Source organism: Prosopis cineraria, unplaced genomic scaffold (genome assembly GCF_029017545.1).
Source record: "Prosopis cineraria cultivar Desert tree isolate PC_DT_omini unplaced genomic scaffold, ASM2901754v1 PC4, whole genome shotgun sequence".
Classification (NCBI taxonomy): Eukaryota; Viridiplantae; Streptophyta; class Magnoliopsida; order Fabales; family Fabaceae; genus Prosopis; species Prosopis cineraria.
The window spans coordinates 5,943,406-5,969,725 of record NW_026555335.1 but is presented as its reverse complement, the minus strand read 5'-3'; the positions used below and the strand labels follow the sequence as shown (position 1 = coordinate 5,969,725).

General features: G+C 34.9%; 3 protein-coding genes and 1 pseudogene across 6 annotated transcripts; all 4 read right to left on the bottom strand.

The window, feature by feature from the left end:
• Positions 1-9,105: 9,105 nt before the first annotated feature.
• LOC129307950 (protein trichome birefringence-like 16) lies at positions 9,106-13,436 on the bottom strand. 3 transcript variants are annotated; one of them, XM_054948901.1, is made up of 7 exons: positions 13,290-13,436; positions 13,027-13,179; positions 12,362-12,513; positions 11,860-12,000; positions 11,221-11,472; positions 10,482-10,677; positions 9,106-10,353 (listed from the first exon to the last, which is right to left on the bottom strand). In XM_054948901.1, the coding sequence occupies exons 3-7, from the start codon at positions 12,510-12,512 to the stop codon at positions 9,525-9,527; spliced, it is 1,569 nt and encodes a 522-aa protein (XP_054804876.1). In that variant the 5' UTR covers position 12,513; positions 13,027-13,179; positions 13,290-13,436; the 3' UTR covers positions 9,106-9,524. The 3 variants fall into 3 exon arrangements, with proteins under 3 accessions (XP_054804876.1, XP_054804877.1, XP_054804878.1); XM_054948902.1 differs by having other exon boundaries at positions 11,860-11,997; XM_054948903.1 differs by having other exon boundaries at positions 11,860-11,994.
• Positions 13,437-14,713: 1,277 nt separating this feature from the next.
• Positions 14,714-16,946, bottom strand: LOC129308413 (protein STRICTOSIDINE SYNTHASE-LIKE 4-like). Its single transcript, XM_054949521.1, has 5 exons — positions 16,584-16,946; positions 16,371-16,438; positions 15,340-15,576; positions 15,122-15,254; positions 14,714-15,006 (listed from the first exon to the last, which is right to left on the bottom strand). Exons 1-5 carry the CDS (start codon positions 16,944-16,946, stop codon positions 14,728-14,730), a joined length of 1,080 nt encoding a protein of 359 aa, XP_054805496.1. The 3' UTR covers positions 14,714-14,727.
• A 3,703-nt stretch (positions 16,947-20,649) lies between these two features.
• LOC129307749 (protein STRICTOSIDINE SYNTHASE-LIKE 4-like) lies at positions 20,650-22,464 on the bottom strand (annotated as a pseudogene).
• LOC129307748 (protein STRICTOSIDINE SYNTHASE-LIKE 5-like) lies at positions 22,462-25,453 on the bottom strand. 2 transcript variants are annotated; one of them, XM_054948626.1, is made up of 6 exons: positions 24,819-25,453; positions 24,636-24,703; positions 24,123-24,359; positions 23,883-24,015; positions 23,721-23,811; positions 22,462-22,596 (listed from the first exon to the last, which is right to left on the bottom strand). In XM_054948626.1, exons 1-6 carry the CDS (start codon positions 25,197-25,199, stop codon positions 22,589-22,591), a joined length of 918 nt encoding a protein of 305 aa, XP_054804601.1. In that variant the 5' UTR covers positions 25,200-25,453; the 3' UTR covers positions 22,462-22,588. The 2 variants fall into 2 exon arrangements, with proteins under 2 accessions (XP_054804601.1, XP_054804600.1); XM_054948625.1 differs by lacking the exon at positions 22,462-22,596 and having other exon boundaries at positions 23,407-23,811; positions 24,819-25,445.
• Positions 25,454-26,320: the final 867 nt, after the last annotated feature.

The window sequence follows — 26,320 nt, the reverse complement described above, 5'->3', positions numbered from 1 at the left end:
TACCGTTGGACCCCCTTGGCTTCCGTTTATTGGACATTCGGCTTTTAAAGCCACTTGACACAGCTCCTGTTATTACCGAGGGTAAACCGCTTATTGTGACGCGTGGCACGCCATGTCGGCAACTGGAGGTAGACCCCACTTTCCCTCGCCAACGAGACCCCACAGCTTCACCTTTACTCAATGCTGATTCTGCTTTTATTTGTATTTTTATTATTATTATTTTTACGATTTAACCACCACATCCACAAGGATTTTTATATGCGTTGTTTACAGCAACTGGCAAAAGAACTTTTTGCACTTTTAAACTGACTTCTTGTTGTAGTGAATCGACGCTGTGATTTTCACCTTTTATTGTTTGCTTTAAAGTTTACGAGAAAGAAAAATCCTTCAGCTTGTACGTGTTTCTGTTTCTGCCGGCTGTGATAATTTATTCTTTTTTTTTTGGGCCAGAGATAATTTATTCATTACTTAGAGAATGAGGGTATAGTGAGCAATTCGCTGAATCATTAAACGATGTTTTCATTCAACCATTTAGTTAATCTGCATTTAACGATAATGTTATCTCTTAAAGAGGTTATTCTTTTATTAAATGTACTAAACCTGATGAAGGTACTGTTAGATTGAATGTCTCAATTCACACACACACACACACACACATATATATATATATAATTAGATATAATAAATAAAGTAATTCATGCGTATCTGAAGAATCCATGAGCGCTTGAGAAAGCTCGATTATCTCGAGTGTAGGCAAGTACACAACCCACAGGTCCACAAAGCTTACAGAGAGTTCAGAGATAATAGAGTAGAAGAAATGAGTCGTGTGTTTGCGGTTATCGACTAATCATTTTATATAGATCAGATTGGTAACCGCCTTATTAAATAATAAATAATTATATATCTTATTATCTCTACTCAGTCAGTTAAGAGATAGGAATAATTGACGGCTACTGGGTTGTTGGTTAGGCCTCTGCCCATTGGGCTCATTTGTGTAGTCCTCCTATCACGGTCCACACAAGATCATAAAGACCAATCTGTTTGGGCTTATTAATTAATGTTAATCCATAATTAAATGAATATTCCAACAATCTCCCACTTGGATTGCATTAATTAAGCAAGTTATATAAACAAGCCACAAACAAGATTCAGAAAATGAAACTCCACAAAATCACTGGATCTTACAGGGAAACAAGTGATATAACATCTCATAATCTAAATAAAATATGAATTTTTATTCAAAACACAGCTTAGTAAGATAACAATATAAATCACTGATTCCTATGGGGAAACAAGTGACATGCATAGCGTACCACAATATAATCATTGAATCCTATAGGGATACAAATGATATAGATGCATCTAACTGAACTGAACATAACTCACAAAAGAAAAACAAAGCCTAAAGAGAAATTGCAACACAAAAGGTTCTCAAAACTCCCACTAGACTAGGGCATCAAAAATTCACAATACCCATACAAGTTACATGATTTTGAAAAACTTCTACAGGTAAGCCCTTAGTCAGTGGATCTGCAAGCATCTGCGTGCCAGGAATGTGTACCACACGGGTCTGAGACTCAGCAATTTTCTCTTTCACAAACACAAGTTTGATATCAAAATGCTTTATACGACTGGAATTTCTGTGATTGTTAGCATAGTATACTGCAGATTTGTTATCACAGTAAATGGTTAGAGGACGTGATATTGACTCAACTAGGTGCATGCCAGATATCAACTTCCTCAGCCATATAGCATGACGTGTAGTCTCAAACCAAGCAATATACTCAACTTCCATAGATGAAATTGCCGTAAGTGTCTGTTTCACACTCTTCCAAGAGACAACTCCTATAGACAACATGAAAATATATCCAGTCATGGATTTACGATCATCCAGACAAGAGGCAAAATCTGAATCTGAAAAGCCAATAATCTCATGATCTTCTGATCCCTTAAAATCATAATCAGAATACCCAACTACCTCAAGAGAATTTGACCTTTTGTAAGTCAACATATGATTCTTTGTACCTTAAAGATACCTCATAACTTTCTTGGCAGCCTTCCAATGATCCAGACTGGATCATTTAAGTATCGACCCAGCACTCCAATGGCAAAGGCTATATCTAGTCGAGTACACACTTGAACATACATAAGGTTGTCGACAGCAGAAGCGTATGGTATCTTTCTCATTTCAGCCCTCTTCTTATCATCCTTGGGACACTGTAGCTCTGACAACAGCTCACCTTTCTGTACAGGAGCAGGTGAAGGAGAACATGAATCCATTCTGAATCTCTTAAGTACCCGCTCAATATAAGTGGCCTGTGATAAACCAAGAATACCACGAGATCTATCACGATGAATTTGTATCCCAAGAATAAAGGAGGCTTCACCCATGTCCTTCATGTCAAAATGGCAAGACAATAGGCGCTTTATCTTATTGAGGAAATTTATTGAATTGCTGGCTAACAAGATATCATCAACATAGAGAACAAGAATGGAAAAATTGTTCCCATCAAACTTCTGATAGATACACTGATCTGAGACATTCTCAACAAAACCGAGTGAGGTAATAATTTCATCAAATTTCAGATACCACTACCTAGAGGCTTGTTTTAGCCCATAGATGGATCTCTTTAATCTGCACACTAGATGTTCTTTACCAGATTCAACAAAACCATCAGGTTGTGTCATGTAGACTTCTTCATACAAATCGTCATTCAAGAACGTAGTCTTAACATCCATCTGGTGAAGATCAAGATCAAGCTGTGCAACTAAAGCCATTACCACTCTAAAAGCATCTTTGGTGGATACCGGAGAGAAGGTTTTCCGTGTAATCAATACCTTCCTTTCTGGTTGTAGCCCTTAGCTACAAGTATGGCTTTATATCTATCAATTTTACCTCTAGCTCCTCGTTTTGTTTTAAAGACCCACTTGCAACCCACTGGTTTAAAACCCTTTGATAGCTCTACAAGCTCCCATACGTGATTGCGGTACATAGGGGCAATTTCTTCACTCATAACCTCCAACCATTCAGAAGAATGCGAGCTAGAAATAGCCTTTTAGTAAGATATTGGGTCTAAACTATCAATAGCATCTGAATCAAATTCCTGCAAATACACCATGTAATCATCTGGAATAGCAGACTTGCGAAGCCTTTGGGACCGTCTTGGTTCAACAACTAGATCCCTATTACCTTCTAAAAGTGGTTTATCTTGAGCTTCATCCTGATCCACGGCATTATTTCTATCAACATGAGGGTTTGTAAAGATAGGCATAGGTAAAATGCTACTTTTGTCATGTGAAGTAACATGCCTAGGCACAGAGCTCCCACTGTCTAAAGGCATCTTCAAAGAAATAAGCTCGGTCAGATTCAATTACCCTAGTAGTGTGATTTGGACAATAGAATTTGTACCCACAAGATCCGATGCAATAGCCAATAAAGAAACCATCAATAGTTTTAGCATCAAGCTTCATCTGTTGTGGATTGTAAGGTTTTACCTGTGCTTTACAACCCCAAATTCGCATATGCTTCAACGCAGGAGTCCTTCCAAAATACAACTCATATGGAGTCTTTGGAATTAACTTGCTAGGAACTTGATTCAAAATATAAATAGCAGTTTTAAGTGTATCACCCCACAAGAATTCTGGCAGTGAAGAGTGACTGATCATGCTTCTAACCATATCCATGAGAGTACTATTTTGCCTTTCTGCAACCCTATTCTGCTGTGGGATCCCAGGTATAGTATACTGAGCTTCAATGCCATGCTCTTGAAGGTACAAAGCAAATGGCCTAAGGTTTCCTGCTAGTCTCAGTATATCTCCTATAAAATTCTCCTCCTCTATCAGATCTCACACGCTTGATCAACTTGCTAGATTTTAATTTGACTGCTGCTTTAAAGGTCTTGAATGCATTAAGAGACTCACCCTTTTCACGTAAGAGTTCAATCCATCCATGACGAGAGTAATCATCTATGAAGGTGATGAAATATCTGAAATCACCCATAGTCGAAAGTGTGATAGGTCCACAGATATCAGTATGGATTAAGTCTAAAGTGTTTTCAGACCTCTTTACCCTTTTGGTTCTAGCTCTAGCAGGGAATTTTCCCTTTATACAGTCAACACAAGTCTCAAAATCTGAGAAATCAAGGTCTCGTAAGACACCTTGCTTGGTCATGTGCTCCAATCTCTCTCTAGAGATATGACTCAAACGACGATGCCATAACATAGAGGAATTATCATTGGGCCTTTGACGTTTATGCCCAATAGCAGCATTGATATGGAGATTAGGAAGTTCAAGTGACCAATCATTTAATCGATATAAACCATATATCAAGGAAGCGACACCAACATTAATGGAATCAAAACAAATGTCAATTTTCCCATTTCCTTGGAAGAATGAATAGCCACAAATATCCAATGCAGAAGTTGAAATTAAATTTCTCTTCGCAGAAGGTACATAAACAACATTGTTCAAATGCAAAACATGACCAAAATTTAAATATAAAGAAACAGTTCCAATGCATTCAACTGATGCCTTGCTCCCTGCTATGCCAAAGACTAACCTCTGTGCCTCACTTGGAACCTTCTGGTTTCTTAGCCCCTATAGAGAATTCACAATATGTACAGTGGCACCAGAATCCAGCCACCATGAGTCAAAGGAAGTTTCAATAGTATTAGATTCAAAACAAACTAGAGCTAGAGGGGCAGTTTGAAGAGTTGTACCTTCACTTTCTTGTTTGTTCTTCAATTTGAAGCAATTAGCTTTAATGTGACCCGGTTTCTTGCAATAATTGCATAACCCTTTAAAGGGTTTCTTCCTTGACTTCTCACTCTTATCACCAGCCTTCTTAAAGGTTGGATTATTAAGCTTTGGGGCATCATGCTTCTTTTCCTTTTTCCTATATGACCCTCCAGATTTGCTGCTAGAGCCATGAGAAACATAGTTTATTGAGTGAGAGGAATTTTTCTTTATAGCTTCTTCTTCTTGAGTGACTATCGATATCATCTGGTCAACAGACCATTTAGCTTCTTGTGAGTTGTATGAAGTTCTCAAGAATGCGTACTCTGATGGCAGTGATTGAAGAACACGGTAAACTAAGGTATTTTCACCCAAATCAATCCCATATGACTTAAGCTTGTTGTAGTAATGAACAAGCTTCAGAATGTGCTCCCTGACACCAGAAACTCCGTCATATTGAGTATTGTCAAAAAGTGACAGATAGTACTTTTTTTGAGTCTTGTCAAGCTTCTTGTATTTGTTACCAATAGCTTTCAAGTACTCTACTGTAGTATCATTTTTAGGAATGCTGTCCCTAATTCCCTTTTCAATTGTGTACTTGATGATCGCTAGACAGATTCGGTTGGACTCACTCCATTGTTTATGGAAGGCTATTTCAGAAGCATTGGACTCGGAAGAGAGATCCGCAGGCTTGGGCTCTCTCAGAGCTAAATCTTTCTCAGAAATGGTCAGATACATATTGAGGGACTCTTTCCAGTCATCATAGTTAGTCCCATTTAGAACCTTCACAAAGGATTGTTGCGTAAAAGCAGAAACTGAAATCGTAAAATAGAAATTGGCAAAAATTAATTATGCGTGCATAACATAATTATAAAACAGAATTCCCTAACAAGTGATTATCAATTATGCAACTATAATCATGCACCAAGAAGGCTCATATACCATAAAAAATTTAGCTCATACAAAAGTCTCTATAAAATAATGTATTAAATATTTCCATACCTATAGGGTACAACAAATATCTAACACATTAAAGGAGTGTTATTAGCCTATCCTCAAGGCCAACCATCAAAATCACATTAATAATGTCACACCTATGGGGTATGTCCATTATCCATGCTACAAGATCCTAAGCATCATTAATAATTCACAAAATCATAAATTTTATGACCTTAGGACAAAACAACATAATTTTAAAAGTCCTTAGGGTCTTTTGGGAATTAGGAAATGAATCTAGGACTCAAGTGAAATTTTGAAAGGTAATCAGGGACAAATAAGTAATTTTGGAAGATATTTGGCTCAAAACTGCAATTCTGAAAGTTAAGGGACTAAAATATAATTTCTAAAAATATAATGGGGCTAATTCATAAATTCAATAAATTGTGGGTCCAAGGAGGTAATTTAAAACTGGGGCCGAAACGCAATTAATAGAAGTTTTTTTTTGAACCAGGCCCAGATTTTATCTGGGCCCAACACAAGGAAACCGGATCCCTAGGATCCAGTTTCATTTGCGTCGCTAGCTTCTCCCCAATTTTTTTATGGATCTGGGCCCAAACGAAATTTGGGCCCTAGAATCATGAAATCGAATCCTAGCATGTCCCTGCTGCAGCGTCCTTGGCTGCCGCAACCCAGAGGAGAAAGGAGGAGCTCGCTGGTGATTGTGCAACAACCAGGATGTCGGCAAATGTGAACAGCCAGTCGGCCACCACGACGCCAGCGAGAAGCAGACGCTGCTGAACGGCATCTTTCCTTGACCACGAGCTGGATCCAGAAGGAGCTGAGAATGGGGACGTCGCCGGCGAGGGTTGCTGAACGGAAGATGACCGGCGACTGTGCAGCGCCGTGAAACTGAAGCAGAACTTGCTGACTGAACGGAAGACGACCGGCGACTGTGCAGCGTTGTGAAACTGAAGCAGAACTCGCTGCCGTCACGACGCCGACGACCACCTCCAGCGACTCCTCCTTTCACCACGCTGAAGAATCTAGAATTTTATGGTCGTGGACATTCGCAGCGACCTCATTTCTCATCCCTTTTTTTTAATGAATCATGCTAATGGTTTCATCATAAATATAACAGATTTAAACCAAAATCACATATCCAAAATCATCATTATCATATTCAATTTATCATCATCTCTTTAAGAATATTGAATTGAGATATATAGATTAATATTCATAACCAGGCTCTGATGCCAAGTGTTAGATTGAATATCTCAATTCATATATATATATATATATAATTAGATATGATAAATAAAGTAATTCATGCGTACCTGAAGAATCCATGAGCGCTTGAGAAAGCTCGATTATCTCGAGTGTAGGCAAGTACACAACCTACAGGTCCCTAGAGCTTACAGAGAGTTTAGAGATAATAGAGTAGAAGAATGAGTCGTGTATGTGCGGTTATCGACTAATCGACTTATATAGATCAGATCGGTAACCGCCTTATTAAATAATAAATAATTATATATCTTATTATCTCTGACTCAGTCAGTTAAGAGATAGGGAATAACTGACGACTACTGGTTTGTGGGTTGGTCCTCTGCCCATTGGGCTCACTTGTGTGGTCCTCTTATCACGGTCCACACAAAATCATAAAGACCAATCTGTTTGGGCTTGTTAATTAATGTTAATCCATAATTAAATGAATATTCCAACAGGTACTGTGTCTTTAGGATTGTTTCAAAAAAGTTAATATCAAAATTAGTTGAAAATTATTATAAATATTATGTTATGAATGTCATAACTCACAGTTCTTTAGATTCCTTTATTTTTAATGTTTTAATGAATCGTATGAAAAGAATTTCTAATCACTAATAGCATATAATCTTCAAAGATTACATAATATAACACTATATATCTCTTTATATCTTTACAATATTAGGAAGGATTTGAATTGTTGGATGCTTATAAATAGAGATTATGTTCAAAACATATGTATAGAAGTAAATAAATAAAAACTCTCTTCTATTATTTTCTTTCCATTTCTTGTATTGTCTTGTTTTTCTTTGCTTTTCACGTTAGCTATATTTTATAACACATTATCATTATAAATTAACTCTTGAAAAAAAAGTATAAACTTTTAGTTAGATTAATGTATTCTTATATTATATATATAATTATATTTTATATTATTGTTCTATTGGCATTTATAATTATGTCGTCTATATATTTATTACATTATATTTTATTTTTTTTGTTTTTTATCTTTTCTTTTCTTAATTACAAAGTAATTTTATTTTTCCTCATTCTGTTCATCTAAAAAATTGCAAAATATCCCCATTTTACTGTTCATAAGCTTAACTTTTCTGGAATAGTTATCTATTATATGTTGATGATGATTTCGCCATCCGTCACAAGATCTTAAAGATAGAATAACTTATCTGTCTTTTTACTTTTTTTCCTTAAAAAAAGAAGAAGGAGAAAAATAACCTATCTGTCTTCTAAATTTTGCAATTCAAAAAAACTTAATAACGATGTTTAGCAGTAAAAGAATTTTGTAAAAACTTGGACGATCACGCTCTTTGATTTTTTTTTTTTATAATTAGATTGCACTAAATCACTAAATAAATAAAATGAACGGCGGCCGTCTTCTTCCAACGTTCAATAGTGGTTTATTATTGTATACGTATTATGTTCTGGCAATAAAAGTTGCTCGTGTAGCTCCACACGTCTTGCCGTGGCGTGTCATTTAAGATAGGGAGACCATTTGACAATGTTTAAGGCTTGAATCCAAAAACAATCTGTCGGACCTGGTTCGTCATTTTAGAAGGAAGTTGCATCAGTAGAACCAAGCCATGCGAAGATTACACAACAAAACGTGAAATGTTAAGTTCAAGCTAGCACTCAGTAGTCAGCTTAGTTTGTGAAGTAGTTCATAGAAATGAGAAAGAAAATTATGAGGGATGACAAATATTTATATTTGGTCCTCCATCAACCTTCAGTTTTCAGCTTAGATAATATCTGTACTTGCAATTGATTTGATAACAACACTCCTTAAATTCAGACAATTTTTTGAAAATTAAAAAAATTAATGAAAGTTGCCTTGTCCCACTACAAATTTCCTTTTACTAAAATTAGAAGATTTCTCCCAAAAAAAAAAATAAAGTCTTTTCAATTTTCATGATGTGGCAAGAGTAGACAAAGTACCAAAACAAAAAAGAATCTATGGAATTGAAGATCCCACGAGATTTCCCTGATGAATGGTACTGAATTCAATTAACAAAATAAGTTTAAAACTTCAGTCATATCGTACACCCAAAAATAAAAAATTTCGGTAAGTTGGCTCAAAATTCCTGATCTTACCCCTACCAAAGAGGGGCTATCTTGAGGGGCCACCTGACAAGGATTTATACTTAATAAGAAACAAATTCAGTAAAAGGCAGTAAAATTCCATGCCAGCTACCTAATTGTAGCCATTCTTAATCTGTAATACAACGTGACCATGAGGTTTTCGTTTAATAATCTTAAGATGTAATTAAAACTTAAAATACATAGATTTTTGCTGCCTTTCACAGAATAACTAGTCTTTCGCTGAATCCAAATCCGAATTCATAGTGACCATCTCCAGGAGCTTCTTTTCCTACTTCGCTAGCATGCAAAGGAGCAATAAAAACGTGTTATGATCAATGCGATGTGAGCGTGTCTCCGCACCAAACAACTTTGAATCTCCCGCCAGATCAGCTCAGAAGTTCGTCTTTCATCCCATAACCTCCTCAAAGCCATGGAATGGCTATAATTGGCCATTTCGAGACCAACGAAATATTCTTCATTTGGCATCATGTACTTACTATATTTGTGCAAAGAGTATTTCATTCCATGTATCAGGAACACCTGGCAAACACCAATGTAGGCAATCCTGCACGCCAGGCTTGGCAGTAATGCTGAATCGTGAAATATGACCCTCATCCCTGAGCTGAGAAATTGCCGTTATGTCCAAGAGTTTGACCCCTGTTCCCTTCACAGCATGCGCTGCATTTTTATCGGTAGACTCCTCATCTATTATCTCCTTTCCAATGGACATGGGGGCAGTGTTGTTGCAACTGCCTCCTGTGTTCCATTCCCCGCCCAAAAAATGCCTAGGGGAGATGGTCCGAAAGAATACCTTCAAACCAGGATAGTTAGGAAGCTGTGAATTCACCCAACTAACAACACTGTGAATTGTCAGATTCTTGGCACCCCAAATCACTGCTATTTTCTTATCTGTATTTGGCACACCACCAACATGCATTACCCATCTATTACCTTTGAGCTTTCCTCGATTCCAGTGGTGACCTGTGTTGAGAACCAGGACATCAAACTTGTGAATGAAATGACGTAAGAATGCTGGTGGCCGATCAAGGTGCATGGCATACTCAGTATTGGGGTTATTTGAATCAATAGGTTCAATGTCACAAAGAGTTGCCGACCAGTAGTACAGGATGGTAGTATTGGTGCTTGGGAAACGGTAAGCCCATCCATTAGGACGAGCAGCACCCTCAGTTAAAAGCAACCCATAATCGTTCCCCACATCTTCTACATCAGTTGTCTCCTTGCCACCTGTGATCATGCACATTAAAGACTGGAACTGCTGCCGGCCCAATGAATCTCCAACAAAAGCTAGAGTTTTGTTTTGCATCCTAAATACACAAAGAACATCATTAATTGACCAGACATCTATGGGTTATTTTTTCTGAAGAATGAAAAAATTTCAGCACAACTTATACTTAATCAAGCATTCCTCAACTGAGTGAAAAGAATGAAATACCTTCTCAAGAATTTAGATCCTTCAAATTCTTCCATTTGACAATCTTTTGGCTGCCATCGAATGTTCTCATAAGCAAAATCTGTACGCTGTGTCAACCGGCAAGCCCACATCGCTGACAGCCACTGCTTGCATTCAAACCCTGAATACAAAGGCCGGTTGTTGTCCAGAACCCATTTTCCTTTTGCAAAGTTACAGGCTGGAGAAAGGGCCAACAGGAGAACAATCATTACTTAGACAGTACTTACTAATAGAAAGTTCATAAGTCCAACAATTATGCACAAAATCACTGTTGCAGTAGCCTGTTCACTGGTGGGTGGAGCCACTGAGCAGAATTTACATATGCAGTATAAATTTTATCATCCCAATTCAGGACCATGGAGATGTATAAAGTTTCTCATTTACAAAACCCACTCAGAATAATGATTAAGCGCTACCTAGCATGCCCCTGCCAACAAATGGAAGGAACAAACAGAATGGTAACTCTTGTCAAACCATTGATAATGATACTTGAAGGTTTCGAAACTGGTCTATAAATAACAAAAAAGTTAGTTTCTCAGAAACGATTAGAGATATTCTCCAAAGTAAAAATTCATTATTTGAAAGGCCATTGCAAGAACATGTATTAATTTTAGTTCAACTGACAATATATACATGTATATAGATATTTGAATTAGTTTGAACATGTCAGGAACTTGATGGACAATACAATAGCTTGGTATGTCAAGTAAAAATCCGTTACCTTTATGTTCTGTAACATTATTCCAATTTTCGTTGTCTTTTCTATCAACTGAATAGCGTATTTGTGGAGACTGATTTGAAGCTACAACGTCTGTTCTACTTTCTGCTTCTTTTGATGCTTCCTTCCCTTCTTCTTGATGCCTATTTTCATTAATTTTTTCTGGATTGGAAAGAGTTTGTGCAATGTGACTGTTCCCAGCTTCTAGGACTTCTTTTACTTCAGCTTTGTCATCCGATGACTTTGAGTGAATTTCTACAATATCACACAATGAGAGAGAAGGTTCAAGATTTAGCATAGCATTGAGTTGGTATACGCTCAAAGAAACAGGTGAGAGAACTGAAAGATTATATGCGAATTGCTAAATGTTGTACTGCTAAAATGATGTTGAAAGCTGAAACTCATTTTATATTGATATTAGCATGTATGGGATTTTGGAAGAACATATCTGCATCATGGCATTGCATTTAACATACCAGATAGGTTACGATAAAAATAGGCATTACAGATTCACTACAACAGCAATGACCAGATTAAGCACAAAACAGCTCCATATAAAGGTGAACATATACTCATTGATATAGAGGATGCCACCCAAGAGGGACATATTGTCAACGAGGATAACATAAAACAGTATCTTACGTTCTGTAAGTGTAGTAGTTATTGTATGGCTTTCATCAATGCTCCTTCTAGAAGAGCTTTCTGCAGAAACTGTTTGAGTCACTCCATTTAATTGTAGTTCTTCCTGCTTATTGGTAGAGCCACCTCCACCTCCACCTACTTCTGCAGCAAATGCAGCAACGGCTATAAATAAAACACCAGGAAAAATGTGTGCTTACTACCTAGCTGGAACTTTCTAAGTTTGGAGCACAGAGTAGTATTTATTATGAAGATGCTAAAAATTTAATGTCCATTTTGACCACACCACAGGACAATATGTGATGGGATTTTCTGATTTTAAGACAAACAGAGGACATGTACAGTCCGAACTCAGATAGAAGGATAACTCTGTAACACTGTCAGAAAATTTTTAATGGAAAAATAACAATACATATGTTTCCACCTTCATTGAAAAAAATAAAAAACTGATTAATATTGCCATGTTGATAGAATATCAAGAACCAAAGGAATTCTCTGATGGAACCTGAAGATAGCTGCAGTTGTGTTTGAGGAGGAAGAAAGGCTGTAAGACCTGGGGTTTTCTCCCAGGTCCATAAAAGAATAGTCGCGGACATGAGAACAATGGAAATAAGTGAAATTTCTTTACCCTTCAACCCATTTAAGCCTCCCTTCATCCTGCAAAAACAAAAAGTGTCCTGAACCTTAGGTCCAATAAACGAAAAATCTATGAAACTTATAATAAGAAGGTATTGTAACTAGATTAGGGGGCAAAAAGAGAAGTTCAACAAAATCAGGGCAGATGCACTATTTTTGAGCTTCATTCATACCCGACATTTTCACATAAAGGGAACACAAATCACAAACTGTTTAAAAAGATCAAAACACTAGAGTCTAAACACAAGCAGAAAATAAGTTTACAACCTTTCCTTTTTAACAACTGTTTCAGCTCAAGTGAAAGAAAGATAAGACAGAAAGAACAAGAGATGACAACCTTAATCAATTTGATGTCAGTTTAAAGAAGATAAAAACATATCGCGTATCTCAGTACATTGGCTAACTATATATTAAAAACAGACAATTCAACCACTGCGCTTCCCTTTTCAAAATAAAAAATGGATCTGGCCTTTTTGGAAGAAGCACCTCAACTTAATTAGCCGCCGTCATATCAAAAACAAAAGGTGATTTTACCTGATTCAGATACAGAACAACAACTTGCTGAATCCACGAGAAACTAGCCTCCACAGATGAGAAATTGTAATATAATATGTTCCCGAACGAAGAGTTGGTGAATCAAGAACAATAACGGTAAGATTGAAGAGTTACCCAGCGGAGAATAATTTCCTGAAATGAAGATTATTAGGAAGAGAGGGGAAAGCATAGAGAAATAATAATTTGAATAAAGTAAGGGCAATTTGGAATAATTTCAGAAAAACGAAATCTTAAAGAGAGACCTGATCAGGTGAGGGGAATGGCGGAGATCGCGGCCGACGGAAAATGAATAACAATGGAGGGACCACGATGCCTGAACCTCAGTTGAAAAGATATCACGCTGGTTCAAAGGAAAAATAATAGCCCTCTGTGAAGGAGGAGGAGGAGGAGTGTGGGTGCTATTTTCTTATTTATTATTATAGCAATTAATTAGTGTGGGTTGTGGAAATGAGTTCATAAATGTAGCACACTTTATTAAGGATTTTATATTATTATTTATAAAAAATTAATTAATCAATGAAATATTAAATATAGGTCAGGATTTTTCCTAAATATACACTAGAACATAATATAATAACGATTATGATTATAATGATCCTTTCCTTGTAGCCATCGCTTTCCCTTTCCATTTTTTTGTAAGTTTCTCTTCTCTGTCTCTCTATAAGCAGTAACGATGAACTGGATAAGCAATTTTCCAATCTTATTAAAATTTTGGGTGCATTTTACATCTTCCGTCTTAAATTATAAAATATTTTTAAAATATCATGTATTAATAAATTTTATTAAATATATTTAATAATTTTATCTTTTTAAAATAAAAATATAATTTTTTTAAAAAATATCATTTTTTTAATATATTGGAAAAAGAAGGAATAAGAATTAATTATAAGGAGAGAAAGTAAAATTAGAATTGATACATTTAATAAAAATTTAATTTATCTAAAATATTTTATATTTTGAGATAAAAAAATTCTTTTAAAAGTTTTTTATAATTTGATATGAAGAAAGTAGTTCTTTTACAAAAAAAAAAATTTTGTGTATATAATATTTTTGCCTAAGAGATCTGCGAATTAATATATTTACATATTTTTTAAAAGGTCTTATTTAAAAAAAATCTAAAACATCTTATTTGGGAAAGCAAGATGATACTTTTTTGAGGAACTGACGACTTTATACCTTTCTTGAATGTGATTATGTTTTAACTAATTTTTTTAATATTATGTTTTGACTAAAATTTAAAATATAGCATGAAATTGTCCCTAAACTTTTTCTGCTACACAATTTTCTTGTACTACCTTTTAAATGCTAAATATTTTCGCGAAGAATCATTTTATTCAAGACCATTAAAAAATGCATGGAAAATTTATAAAGTAATTTTGAACTTTGAAATAATATGAATTATATAAATAAAAAAATAAATTTTGGAAATATAATTCCATCAAGTTCAAGAGTCATGATGACGAAATGTTTTTGGTGCGATGCCAAGCGTCGACGTATTTGTCACATTCGGGTACGAAGTCACGATGTACTGTGAACCACACGAGATACATGATTACACGATCTATCTCTAGGCAGCTTTCTCGTGCCTTCATTTCATAAATATACCGTAATATAATATAGGAGGCCAAAAAAACAAGAAGAAGAACAAAAAGGCGATTAGCTGAGACAAAAGTTTATTGATTAGGCGGACATGGCTTCAGCAGGTAATGGTAATTTTGCGATGAAGTTAGAATTGAGATCTGCCAGGTAAAGATAGCCATCAAATTCAAAAGCTGAAGTGACCAAACTCATTACCTTCCCTTCCTCATCATCCAATATTTGAATGATCTCACCGTCGTTTCCCACATTTGCCACACTCGCCTTCTTAATCGGCGGTGCCACCACACTGATTAGTTTTGGAAATGAAGCCATCAAGTGTTTTAATAACTTGGAGCTGGAAGACAGCACAAAAGCCGGCTTCTCCAAAAGCACATGCATATCACATCACATCAGTTTTTATTTGAAGGAAATCATTTCATGTTTAATGATGCAACATTAATTAATTAATTAATTAGTGACTTTAAAAAATCTTTACCGGAACCAAAGCCACCCAGAAAGAGCCGTCAGGAGCAAGATGAATGTTATCAGGTCCACCGGGGAGGTTATCAATAAATATTTGTGTGTTGCCTTTCTTTTCTCCTTTCAGCCAGTGCCTCAGACAACGAAGTCTGATTTATAGGAAATGAAGTATTAGCGTGTCAAGAGTTGGGAAGCGAAACAATGTGTGTTGGTTGGTGAAAATAATAGACATACTTCCAAGTTTCACAGACCACGAGATAGCCTTCGTCCTTGGAAAGAGCAACGCCGTTGGCGAATTTCAGATTGTCTAAAACAACACTGGTTTCATTTGAGAATGGATTGTACTTGAGAACTTGGCCGTGAGGTCTTGCCTCCAGCAAATCTAGATACCAATTGTGCACATCGTACTTGGTGCTCACAACGCTGAAATATAAGCTTCCATCGGAAGCTGCCACCACTTCATCTACAGACCTGTATACAAACATTTCAAATCAAATCATTAGTGTACTGGGTAAAAAGTCATTTACCACTTTCACTTGTTTACTGATTAGTTCAAACATTTCAAATTAAAAGATTACTGAGTTGTGTTTTTCGTTTGAAGTAAATATGTGGAGTTCATATCATTATCATTTGGTAGAAACTTCGCTGTCACGAGGACTGTGGCCAGATCTAACGAGAGAAATGTCAGAATGATAGAAAGACTCAATAGTTCATCCATCACGCCTCCCAGTTGGCATTTCCTCTGCCTATGTATCTGCACTCCTTCCCCGCGGTCCGTACATCCCTTCTAGGCCCAAAGTGGCAGGCCTCTTCACAGTCCAAGCCCACGTTAACACCAAAACCAAGTATTGCTAAGTACTTCACTAATTACTGATTTATTTTTGCACCGTTAGTTGTGTTAATGGAGCGTCTCTTGAACACTGACCAACTATTTATTCATGACTTTGATGTTTGAGTTAGACTCTTCAACAGTTCAACTAAAGCGTCTCTTTGACGATACAAATTTAATTTTGGGAAAAACCAATCTACACAAAAGTCTAACTGACTGGGAATGCGGACCTCATTGTTGGTATGGACCTCTGAGAAGCAAGGCCTATCTTCTCATGCCTAATTCTTACTTTAGCCAATTAGTGATTCGTGCTAGATTTGGGGGCAAACCAGTTTTGGCAAATAATAATGCCCAATCAGCTTTCCCTTGGGGGAAGAAAAACAAGTTTAAAGGCAATCTTGCAATACCAATTGATATTATATGGCACCGTTCTTACCTTAATTTAGATCCGTTCACTTGAGAGACAAGGACTGTGAGACCATCGTCTGAGACTTTAAGCAACCCCTGCACATCAAATTATACCCCAGAATCTGAGTAAGCAGAAAATCTCATCAAATCAGAGGCCTAGACAGTATAAAATGGTGTCTATATATCGGTCTTCTGAAAGTAATCAAGTTTGGAAAAGAAAGCGTGTAGATAAATTGATCACCTTGTCGGAATCACAAACAATGACATCACCCTGTGTCGTGACAGTAATTCCGAGCATGGTATGACTATGAGTGTTCTTCCAGTGGTCCCAGGACCCATTAGGGTGTAATCGCAGGATCCAGCCATCTCTGCTAGCCGTATAGAGAGTGCCATGTTTGTCCACACAGACATCTTCGGGATGTTTGACGATTCCTTCACCGAGCTTGACGACCTTCTGTAAATGGTTGTTGACTGGGAAAGGAGAAGCCGAAAATGGAGGCCTTTCGACAATGATTGGGTCTATGGGAGAGAAGTAGAGAACCTGGACTGCGAGAGCAAGCAAACCCACCAGAACCAGGCTCGTGCAGGCTGCCAACCACTCCATTGTTAACTCTTGGAATTTGCTACACGCAAGACTGGCATGAACCGTATACATGGATATATTAAAGCTTCAGGCGTTACGTTGTTTCTACTTTTCAAGAATGGCACAAAATTCAAGAAAACTGATGAACAAATGTTCAATAATGCTGCAAATGTTTTCGAGTTAGGTTAGTAATTACCCGTGTTTAAATTAAAATAAATTCATTTTAATTGTTTTTTTACCAGAAATCCATTTTAGATTTAATTGTTAAGATTGCGGAATCCATTTAATTTAATAATCATGGACTTGACTGTGTTATAGTACATGTTTCAATGAAAATGTGAAATGCATTGAATATTGTGAGTTATATTTGCAATTGATGTTAAGCACAAGTATACATTTAATTTTTTAATTGGTAAAAAAATTATTTAATTTTATATAAAATTTTATTTTTATTTTTTAATTTTATAAAGTGTTTTTTAGTGTGGTTAGTTTCGTCAACCAAAAATTCCTACATTAAATTATTAAATATTAACAAAATATTTTTAAACATGAACATATTAAGTTTAATTTTTTTAAAATAAAAATGATGGGCACTAAAAATAGTCATTTAAAATTAATGATATTATAGTTAAAAACAAAAAAAAAATTATATAAAATTAAGAAATTAAATTAAAATTTTATATAAATTATAGGATTAAAAATACTTTTTAAACCTAATGCTTTTAATGAGAGTGAAATTCATTCATTCATTCATTCTTTTTTTCATACAATTATATGGTATTGGTCAAATTGAAGTCAGAACAAATTAGAAATGTTACTTTTTCGTCAGTAATATTCACATCATCACCTCTCTTTTTTCAAGTCAAAAAGGTATATTTCGTTGACAGCAGGGATTAATCTTTTTTAGGATGGTAAGAGCAATAGATAAATCCCTCTTAATTAGACTGCGATGAACACTTTTGCTAATATCAGTTGATACATCATAACAAACCGGCCGTTAAATCAATTGAGATAAGGGATCAGGGGTTAAGAATTTAATCGTGATCAAATCAAAAATCAAACCGAAATTAGACCGTTATAATAAAATAAAATAATTTAAATAAGAAATAAATTTCAATTTTTTTAATAAAAAATAAATTTTAATTTAATGATAATAAAATTTAACTGGCAAAAAACTTTTTGCTTTTACAGATAGTTATTTGATAGTGAAAACGACTCCATTTATCATGTTTTCTAGTATGTTTATTTGTTAAAAAATGATATTATATAATATAAAATTTTTGTAAATAGTTGTTTTGAAAGATGTTTCCCGTCTCATGTTTTGCCGTGCCTGCTGTCTTCACTTTCTTCATTTCATTTCCCCATATCTGATCTCAAGTTTCTCTATGTTTGCTTTCTTTACTTTCTTCATTTCATTTTCCAAACACGTCTCCCTCTTCAGCACTCAAAATCTCTTCTCCAACCTCTTTAGCACTCATGTTCATCTCTCTTCTCTTCTTTTTGTTTTTATCGAACATCAAGAAGCTTGAAGATCAAAGAGAGGTCATTGCTTAGGGACGATGGACGACAGGATAAGCAGTGCTTCAGTGGCCCCTAGTTAGAGACGAGTGGACGATGGATTGATTAGACAAGAGTCGAGAACAGACTGAGAAGTGAGAATGCGAACATGAGGAGACGAAGATCGAAGATCTGAAGAAGTATAGAGCTGCAGGTCTTTTTTCTTCTCCATTTTCTCACCCTAAGTTGTTTCAATAATTTTTTTATTTTATTGCCCCCACATTTTAGGGTGAGAATATTTAAAAGAAATTCAACTCGCCTAACTCATCTCACTAGTTGAGCCAGGTTAACTCGGTTTAACATATGCCACATTGAAATGCAAAGCCAAACTGGACATATGATCGGGTCGCTGGTTTACCGGTCAAACCAACCGGTTTAATCTGATTTTAAAAATAATAATTTCATAATTCATAACTTGTTTCAAGATGAGCTAGATTGAATAATAAGTGTGAATATATGTATATATATCTCACAAGAAAATTTACATGAATTTATTAAAAAATGAATAATACTTCGTTTCTACAATATAGTATAAATGTTATGTAATTATTGATATTTTACTTAAAAAAGAATTTTATATTGTATAGATTTAAATTTAAGTAGTTTGATACTCAATAATTTATGAGTAGATATTGTAAGTTAATTAGTTACGGATTACGTGCTTTCAATAAATTTAAATTTAATTTCTTATATAAATATATAATTTTTAGTTCTATCTAACAATCTAACAAATTTAAATATTGTCCGTGAATTGAATACGTAATTTCTTTCATCTACAGAATTTAAATCATCAATTTTTACAAAAAGAAAAGAATTTAAATCATCAATCTTAATTACAAAATAATCAAATCATCTCCATTTCACCCGATTACCAATGGTCAAATTAAAATTAATTTATTTTGAATTCTTTTTTTATACTAATTCATTTTGAATTCTAAGATCGCATTATTCATTGGAGTTTTAATAATAATTTATGACATCTGCTTTGTTTGTTTTTATTTGGGGTAAACAAGGAGGGTCAAAGCCCAAAGTTAATTGAAATCCCAAAAGATGTTTCCGCACCAATGAAAACCAGGGCAACTAATTAAAAGTGTTCATGGACTAAGGGGGTTTGAATTCTTAATGTATAAACCCTCTTAGTCTCATAATTATGGGTTGTGAGGATATTTTAGACAATAAAAAAAAGTATTCATTTGACTAAGATGAGCTGGCCGAAACTCCTACTAATCTAGGCCAAGTTTTGTCTCACAACTCATTGTAAAAATCTTATAATAAACAAAAAAAAGTTAAAAAAAAATCAGGTTCAAATGAAAATGTCTGGGTTCTCTTAACCATCAGTTTGATCCCTCAAGTGATAGGAATAGAAAAAATATGCTCAAGAGAGCCACTCTTTTTAAGGCTCTACAGTGCTCGAATTTGAATTAATTTGAATTAATTGAAGCTTGTGATATTGAATGAGTATAAAAAAAAAGTAAGAAAATTAAAAAATTAAATAAATTTTTTCTTAATAAAAAATATAATTGCATTAGTTCAAAATATCTTTGTTTAGAAAATAATTTTATAATTCTTAATAATTTTTTTAAATTAAAAATACTCTATACATTACTCATGTGATTTTATTTTTATATATTATTTATTTTATATCAAACTCTTATTATTAATATTATTAAAACTTAAAAATTTTCTTATTCTCATTTGATTGAATAAAAATATATTAAGTATAAATTAAAAAACATTAATTACATTTTAAGAAGCTACCCTGTGTTTCTTTGCTTTTTATTATAAGCAAAAATATAAATTTTAATAAGTTTTAATTACATTTTTTTAAAAACTGTCACTTCTAAATGGATAATATCAATCATTAAATTAAAAGAAAAGGTAAATATTAAGTACAAGGATATTTTAATATAAACATTTTAATTTTAGACATAATTATTGTGATTAACTAAATTTTTTAAAATTATGCAAGTTAGATTAAATTCTTTTGTAGTAAGTATCATAGGCTAGGTGGATGGCACATTGTCTGTGGCCCGACCTGGCCCAAAAATTGGTTTAAAAAAATAATAATTAGAAATTGGGAATATGTCAATATTCTGGTTTGTTTGTTTGTTTGTTTTTTCCAACTATACCTCATTCAATTAGCTACAATTGTGATTTGCGTCTCATCTTTCTGAAGTATTGCATTAAATGATAGTATAATTATATTCTCGTGGAGTAATATTTTATATAAATTTTAAAACAGAGGAAAAGTAATAAACTAATAAACAGTTCAGAAGCCATAAAAGTATAAACTCGTTTCTTAAATCAAGGATTCATGGGCTGAACGCAGAACCATGACTGGAAATGAAATCGGATTCAGAGTGGAATTTAAGCTAGTTGTGGTTTCAAAGTGGTAATTTTCCAATGAAATTGGAATTGATACTTCCAAGATAAAGATGGTCCTTGAACTCCAAAGCTGAAGTGACCATACTCACCACCTTCCCTTGGTCGTCATCAAATATTCTGGTTATCTTACCATCGGTTCCGACGTTGGCCACCATCGCCTTCTTATACGCTCCACTAACCACATTAACTAGGCTCGGAAACGTAGCTACCAAGCGCTTTAATATCGTTGAAGAGTGCACGAACCCCATCTTTTCAGAAGTGAGCTGTATGTGACATCAGTTTTGAAAGGCATGAACTCAATATCTGTATTTGAATTTAAACTTTCGATCCCTAGCTAGTGGATTAATTAATTACTTTAATGAATTACCTGAACCAAAGCCACCCAGAACGAGCCATCAGGAGCAAGAAGAATGTTATCAGGTGCGGCTGGAAGGTTGTCAATGAAAGTCTCTGTCTTGCCTTTCTTCTCGCCTTTGAGCCAGTGCCTCAGACACCTGTATCTGATTTACAGGAGATAAAGCTGCTAACATATATATATATATATATAATAGAAAAGAAGGAAGTATGTGTTGGCTAAGAGTTGAGATAGACCTACTTCCATGTTTCACAGACTAAGAGATAGTCTTCGTCTTTTGAAGAGCAACGCCATTGGCAAAGCTCAGATTATCCAAGAAAACAGAAGTCTCGTTCAAGGATGGATTGTACTTGAGCAATTGACCATGGGGTCTCGCCTCCAACACGTCTAGATACCAATTGCGTGCATCATATTTAGTGCTGGCAACGCTGAAATATAAACTTCCATCTGAAGCTTCTACTACTTCGTCTGCAAACCTTGTATCGTTGTATATAACACAAATTTAATTATATAGTCATCATTTCTTCTCTCATTTACCAACAATAAAATCTGCCTTATTGTACAAACTGTTCTGTTTTGTGTCTTCACCATACAGTAATCGAGAAAGCCTAGCTAGCTGCCCTAGGAGGATGCAAAAACAATTCCGAAAACCTTCGAAAACGATCACGCATAGTTACTTTCTTACCTTAATTTAGAACCCTTCATTTGGGAAACAAGAACTGTGACACCATCTTCTGTGACTTCAAGCAATCCCTGTACATTAGATTACAGTACTCCTAAATCTCATAAATTAAGCTCATGAAAGTCTTGTCTGTTTAGATCAGAGGCCCGTAGCCAAGCCAAGTAATTTGCTGATGAAAGAAATGATCTGTTGATTACCTTGTCAGAATCACAAACAATGACAGCACCCTGTCTTGTGACAGTAATTCCGAGCATTGAATGACTATGAGTGTTCTTCCAGTGCTCCCAGGACCCATTTCGATGTAACCGCATGATCCAACCATCTCTGGAAGCTGTATAGAGAATACCATGTTGATCCACACAAACATCTTCGGGATGTTTCAGAATGCCTTCTCCGAGCTTGATGATGTTCTGTAAATGGTTGTTGACGGGGAAAGGAGAATCTAACAGTAGAGGCCTTTCAACTATGATGGGGTCAATGGGAGAGAAGTACAACACTTGAACTGCGAGAGCAAGCAAAGCCCCCAGAACCAAGCTTGAGGCTGCCGCCAACAACGCCATTATTAGTCTTGGGACTTTCCAAGGTACCAGGCAGTTTATGATAAGAATGACGAGGCTTATCCCTCCTCAGACGATTTGTTCGTACCATAGCCAATGACCCAGATATTTCATCAATTACCAATTATCACCATCCTGAAAGTTGGATGCAACGAACAGCAGTGCTATGAAAATCGTGCCTTTTGTTCTTTTTTTTTAAAGGAAAATTACATAAGCTCCTACAATTATCATAAAGTACATTAACAATTAACTTAAAATTATTGACAATATAATAACCTTATTTTATTTATTAATAAATTTTATGATAAATTAATTTTTTTTTGTGTGAGACTTCAACACAATTCTCTCATTTTTTTTAAGTTATATTTTTCATTTTTTTTCTTTTCCTTACATTTTGTGCTACCTTTTTTATTCCCCCTTTTAAAATTATAATAAGATATTTTTTTATTTACACTTATTTTAATATGACAGTAAAAATACTAAAAAATAGTTTCTGTTTATATGTTTAATATGCACCAGGTAATAAATTTTAAAATAAAATATATTTTTAAAATTTTAAATAAGCATGGGTAGCAAATTATAAAATATAATAAGTTTTTGTTTAGATGAAAAGTTTTATAATATCTTTTTAACATATTTATTTGTACTTTCTAGATTAGCTTTTAATTATTAAATAATCTATAATATATCAAGTGCATGGGATAATAAATTCAAAAATAAAATATGAAGTTTAAGTTTTTAATATGCACGGGAATAACATATTATTAAATAAAAATAATTATTTTTAAATTTATATTATACTATATATCAAATGAAAATCTGTGTTATCAGTTATGTTGTTTCCAAAATATTTTAAACCATGATACAAATAATTTTTTATAATATTAATTTGAATTTTAATATGTTGCAATATCTAGATAGTAATTTACTGTAAGTCTAAAAAAAGAAACAGCTAAGTCAGATCATTCATATTCATGAAACCAGAAAAGAGGCACTGAATTGAGAATACAGACGGAATACAGAACCATGACTTGAAATGAAAGCTTAACTTGCATCGATCAGTAGATAGCTAGTTTATTTTTCAATGCGCAAAGGTAGTTTCCCAATGAAATTGGAATTGAGACTTCCCAAATAAAGATGGTCCTCAAACTCCAAAGCTGAGGTCACAAAATTCATCACCTTCCCTTCATCATCATCAAATATTCTAATTATTTCACCATCGCTCCCCACATTTACCACCATTGCTTTCTTATAAATACCTCTCACGACATTAATCAGTGTTGGAAATGAGGCCACCAAGTGCTTCAATACCTTCCAAGAGTGCACAAACCCCAGTTTTTCATCAGTGACCTGTAAGTGAAAAAGAAATCATTTCAATACAACTAGTTTGAACTCGACGTAGTTCACCAATTAACATTTACCTGAAGCATAGCAATCCAGAAAGAGCCATCAGGAGCAAGATGAATGTTATCAGGTCCACCAGGAAGATTGTCAATGAAAGTCTCTGTCTTGCCTTTCTTCTCGCCTTTGAGCCAGTGCCTCAGACACCTGTATCTGATTTACAGGAAATAAAGCTACTAACATATAAATAAATAAATAAATAAATATATATATTAGAAAAGAAGGAAGTATATGTTGGCTAAGAGTTGAGATAGACCTACTTCCATGTTTCACAGACTAAGAGATAGTCTTCGTCTTTTGAGAGAGCAACGCCATTGGCAAAGCTCAGATTATCTAAGAAAACAGAGGTGTCTTTTAAGGATGGATTGTACTTGAGCAATTGCCCATGAGGTCTTGCCTCCAGCACATCTAGATACCATTCATGTAGATCATATTTGGTGCTGGCAATGCTGAAATATAAGCTTCCATCTGACGCTTCCACCACTTCATCTGCAAACCTATAGTCCAACAATATCTCGTTTCGTGATTTTTCATTGTTATTTTGTTTCATAATGTTCATTGCTATAGGATGACTTCGTTATTCATCTTTTTTAATTAAAGATGCATTATCATTTCTGTTAAAATCGCACCAGAATCAAATGAGGAAACTTCTCAAACACAATAGATTTGGGGACACGCCAATCTACCCAAATGATAAGCCCAAACCAGCAACCCCAAGCATTAATGAAGCATTTCCAATTCCAATTAATAAGATTATATAACAAAGTTGTTACCTTAATTTAGAACCGTTCACTTGAGAAACAATAACGCTGACACCGTCTTCTGTGACTTTAAGCAACCCCTGCACACGCACATCAAATACTCCTGTATCTCAGAAAGCTGTGAGAGGCCTAACCAGTTGCGTATGGTTCTTCCTTAAACAAGTCTGGAAATGAAAGAGTAGAACAATTGAATACCTTGTCAGAATCACAAACAATGAGAGCCCCCTGTGTCGTGACTGTAATTCCGAGCATCGTAGGACTATGGATGTTCTTCCAGTGCTCCCAGGATCCATTTCGGTGTAATCGGACGATCCAACCATCTCTTGTAGCCGTATAAAGAGTGCCATGTTTATCCACACAAACATCTTCCGGATCTTTCAGAATTCCTTCACCGAGCTTGATGACGTTCTGTAAATGGTTGTTGACGGCGAAAGGAGAAGCGAGTGGAGGCCTTTCAACTATGATTGGGTCTATGGGTGAGAAGTATACTACTTGAACTGCAAGAGCAAGCAAAGCCACCAAAACCAAGCTTGAGCAAGCTGCCAACCACGCCATTATTACTCTGCCAATTTGCATTGGAAAAGATAGTGATAAGAAGAATATGAGAAAATATCAATTGAGGAGGAATTATTAGCGTAAAAGGACAAAAGCTTGTGAAACTACTTAATCTAAGGAACAAATTGAAAATAAATTTGAATGCAAAAAAATAAAACAAATCCTTATATGAAAACAGGTCCTATAGTAGCAGGTTTTTGGCACTGGTGGCCGGACCACCATCAATGGCTACAAAAATTTTAGAGACAAGTTGTAATTTAGATTTTGACGAGTGCAATAATATTGCAAACTTATAATTTAGATTTTTTGGAAATTATCATGTGATTTCAAAACTTTAATGACAAGTTGTGATTCAGAGTTTGACAAGTTTTAATTCAGAGTTTAACGTTTTCTTGACAAGTTAAATTCAGATTGAAACGAGAAAGCTGACGTACTCCTTTGCAATACTAACTCCTATGAATAGATCAAATGACTAAGTAAAGACATGGCACGTCTCGATCAAAAAAAAAAAAAAAAGACAAGGCACATCACGGGATGCTCTGGCTCTGCTACTATTGCTAAGCAAAGGCAGCACTGGAGCGTTGGTTCTAAGAAGATTTTTATTTTCGCACTTGGATGAGGACAATCCTCCTTTTGAATTTTTTCGGTAAAAAGAAAAATTATTACTAATATTTACAATTTAGTATCTCTCGCCTCGCGCTTCTAAAATTAATAAGACTTTTCAAGGAAATATTACCAAGTGAAGATTTTAGGGTGATTTTTTTTTTCCTGAAGAAGTGGAATTTTTCGTGTCTGATCATGTTCACGCTCTCACTGTAATCAAGAAATTTGTGGATTATGGAAAAATCGTGCAGTTACCAAAAAAAAACCAAGATATAGGCCTATTTTTATGAGAACTTACAAATGAAAATCAGCCCAATTATTAAGAAGTAATATGGGTTACATACTTATATTGGACCACAGTACGCGTGACCTTGTATGGTTGTGGCTTAGGTGTTCTGATTTGGTAGTGGAGGAGATCGTACAGCAACCAAGTCACATGTTTTGGATTCATTTATAAAACTACAAAAACGGGGGGAAAAGATAGGGAAAATTGCCCAAAACCTCATTACAAATTTATTTGCTAAGGATTTAGGTCAAAT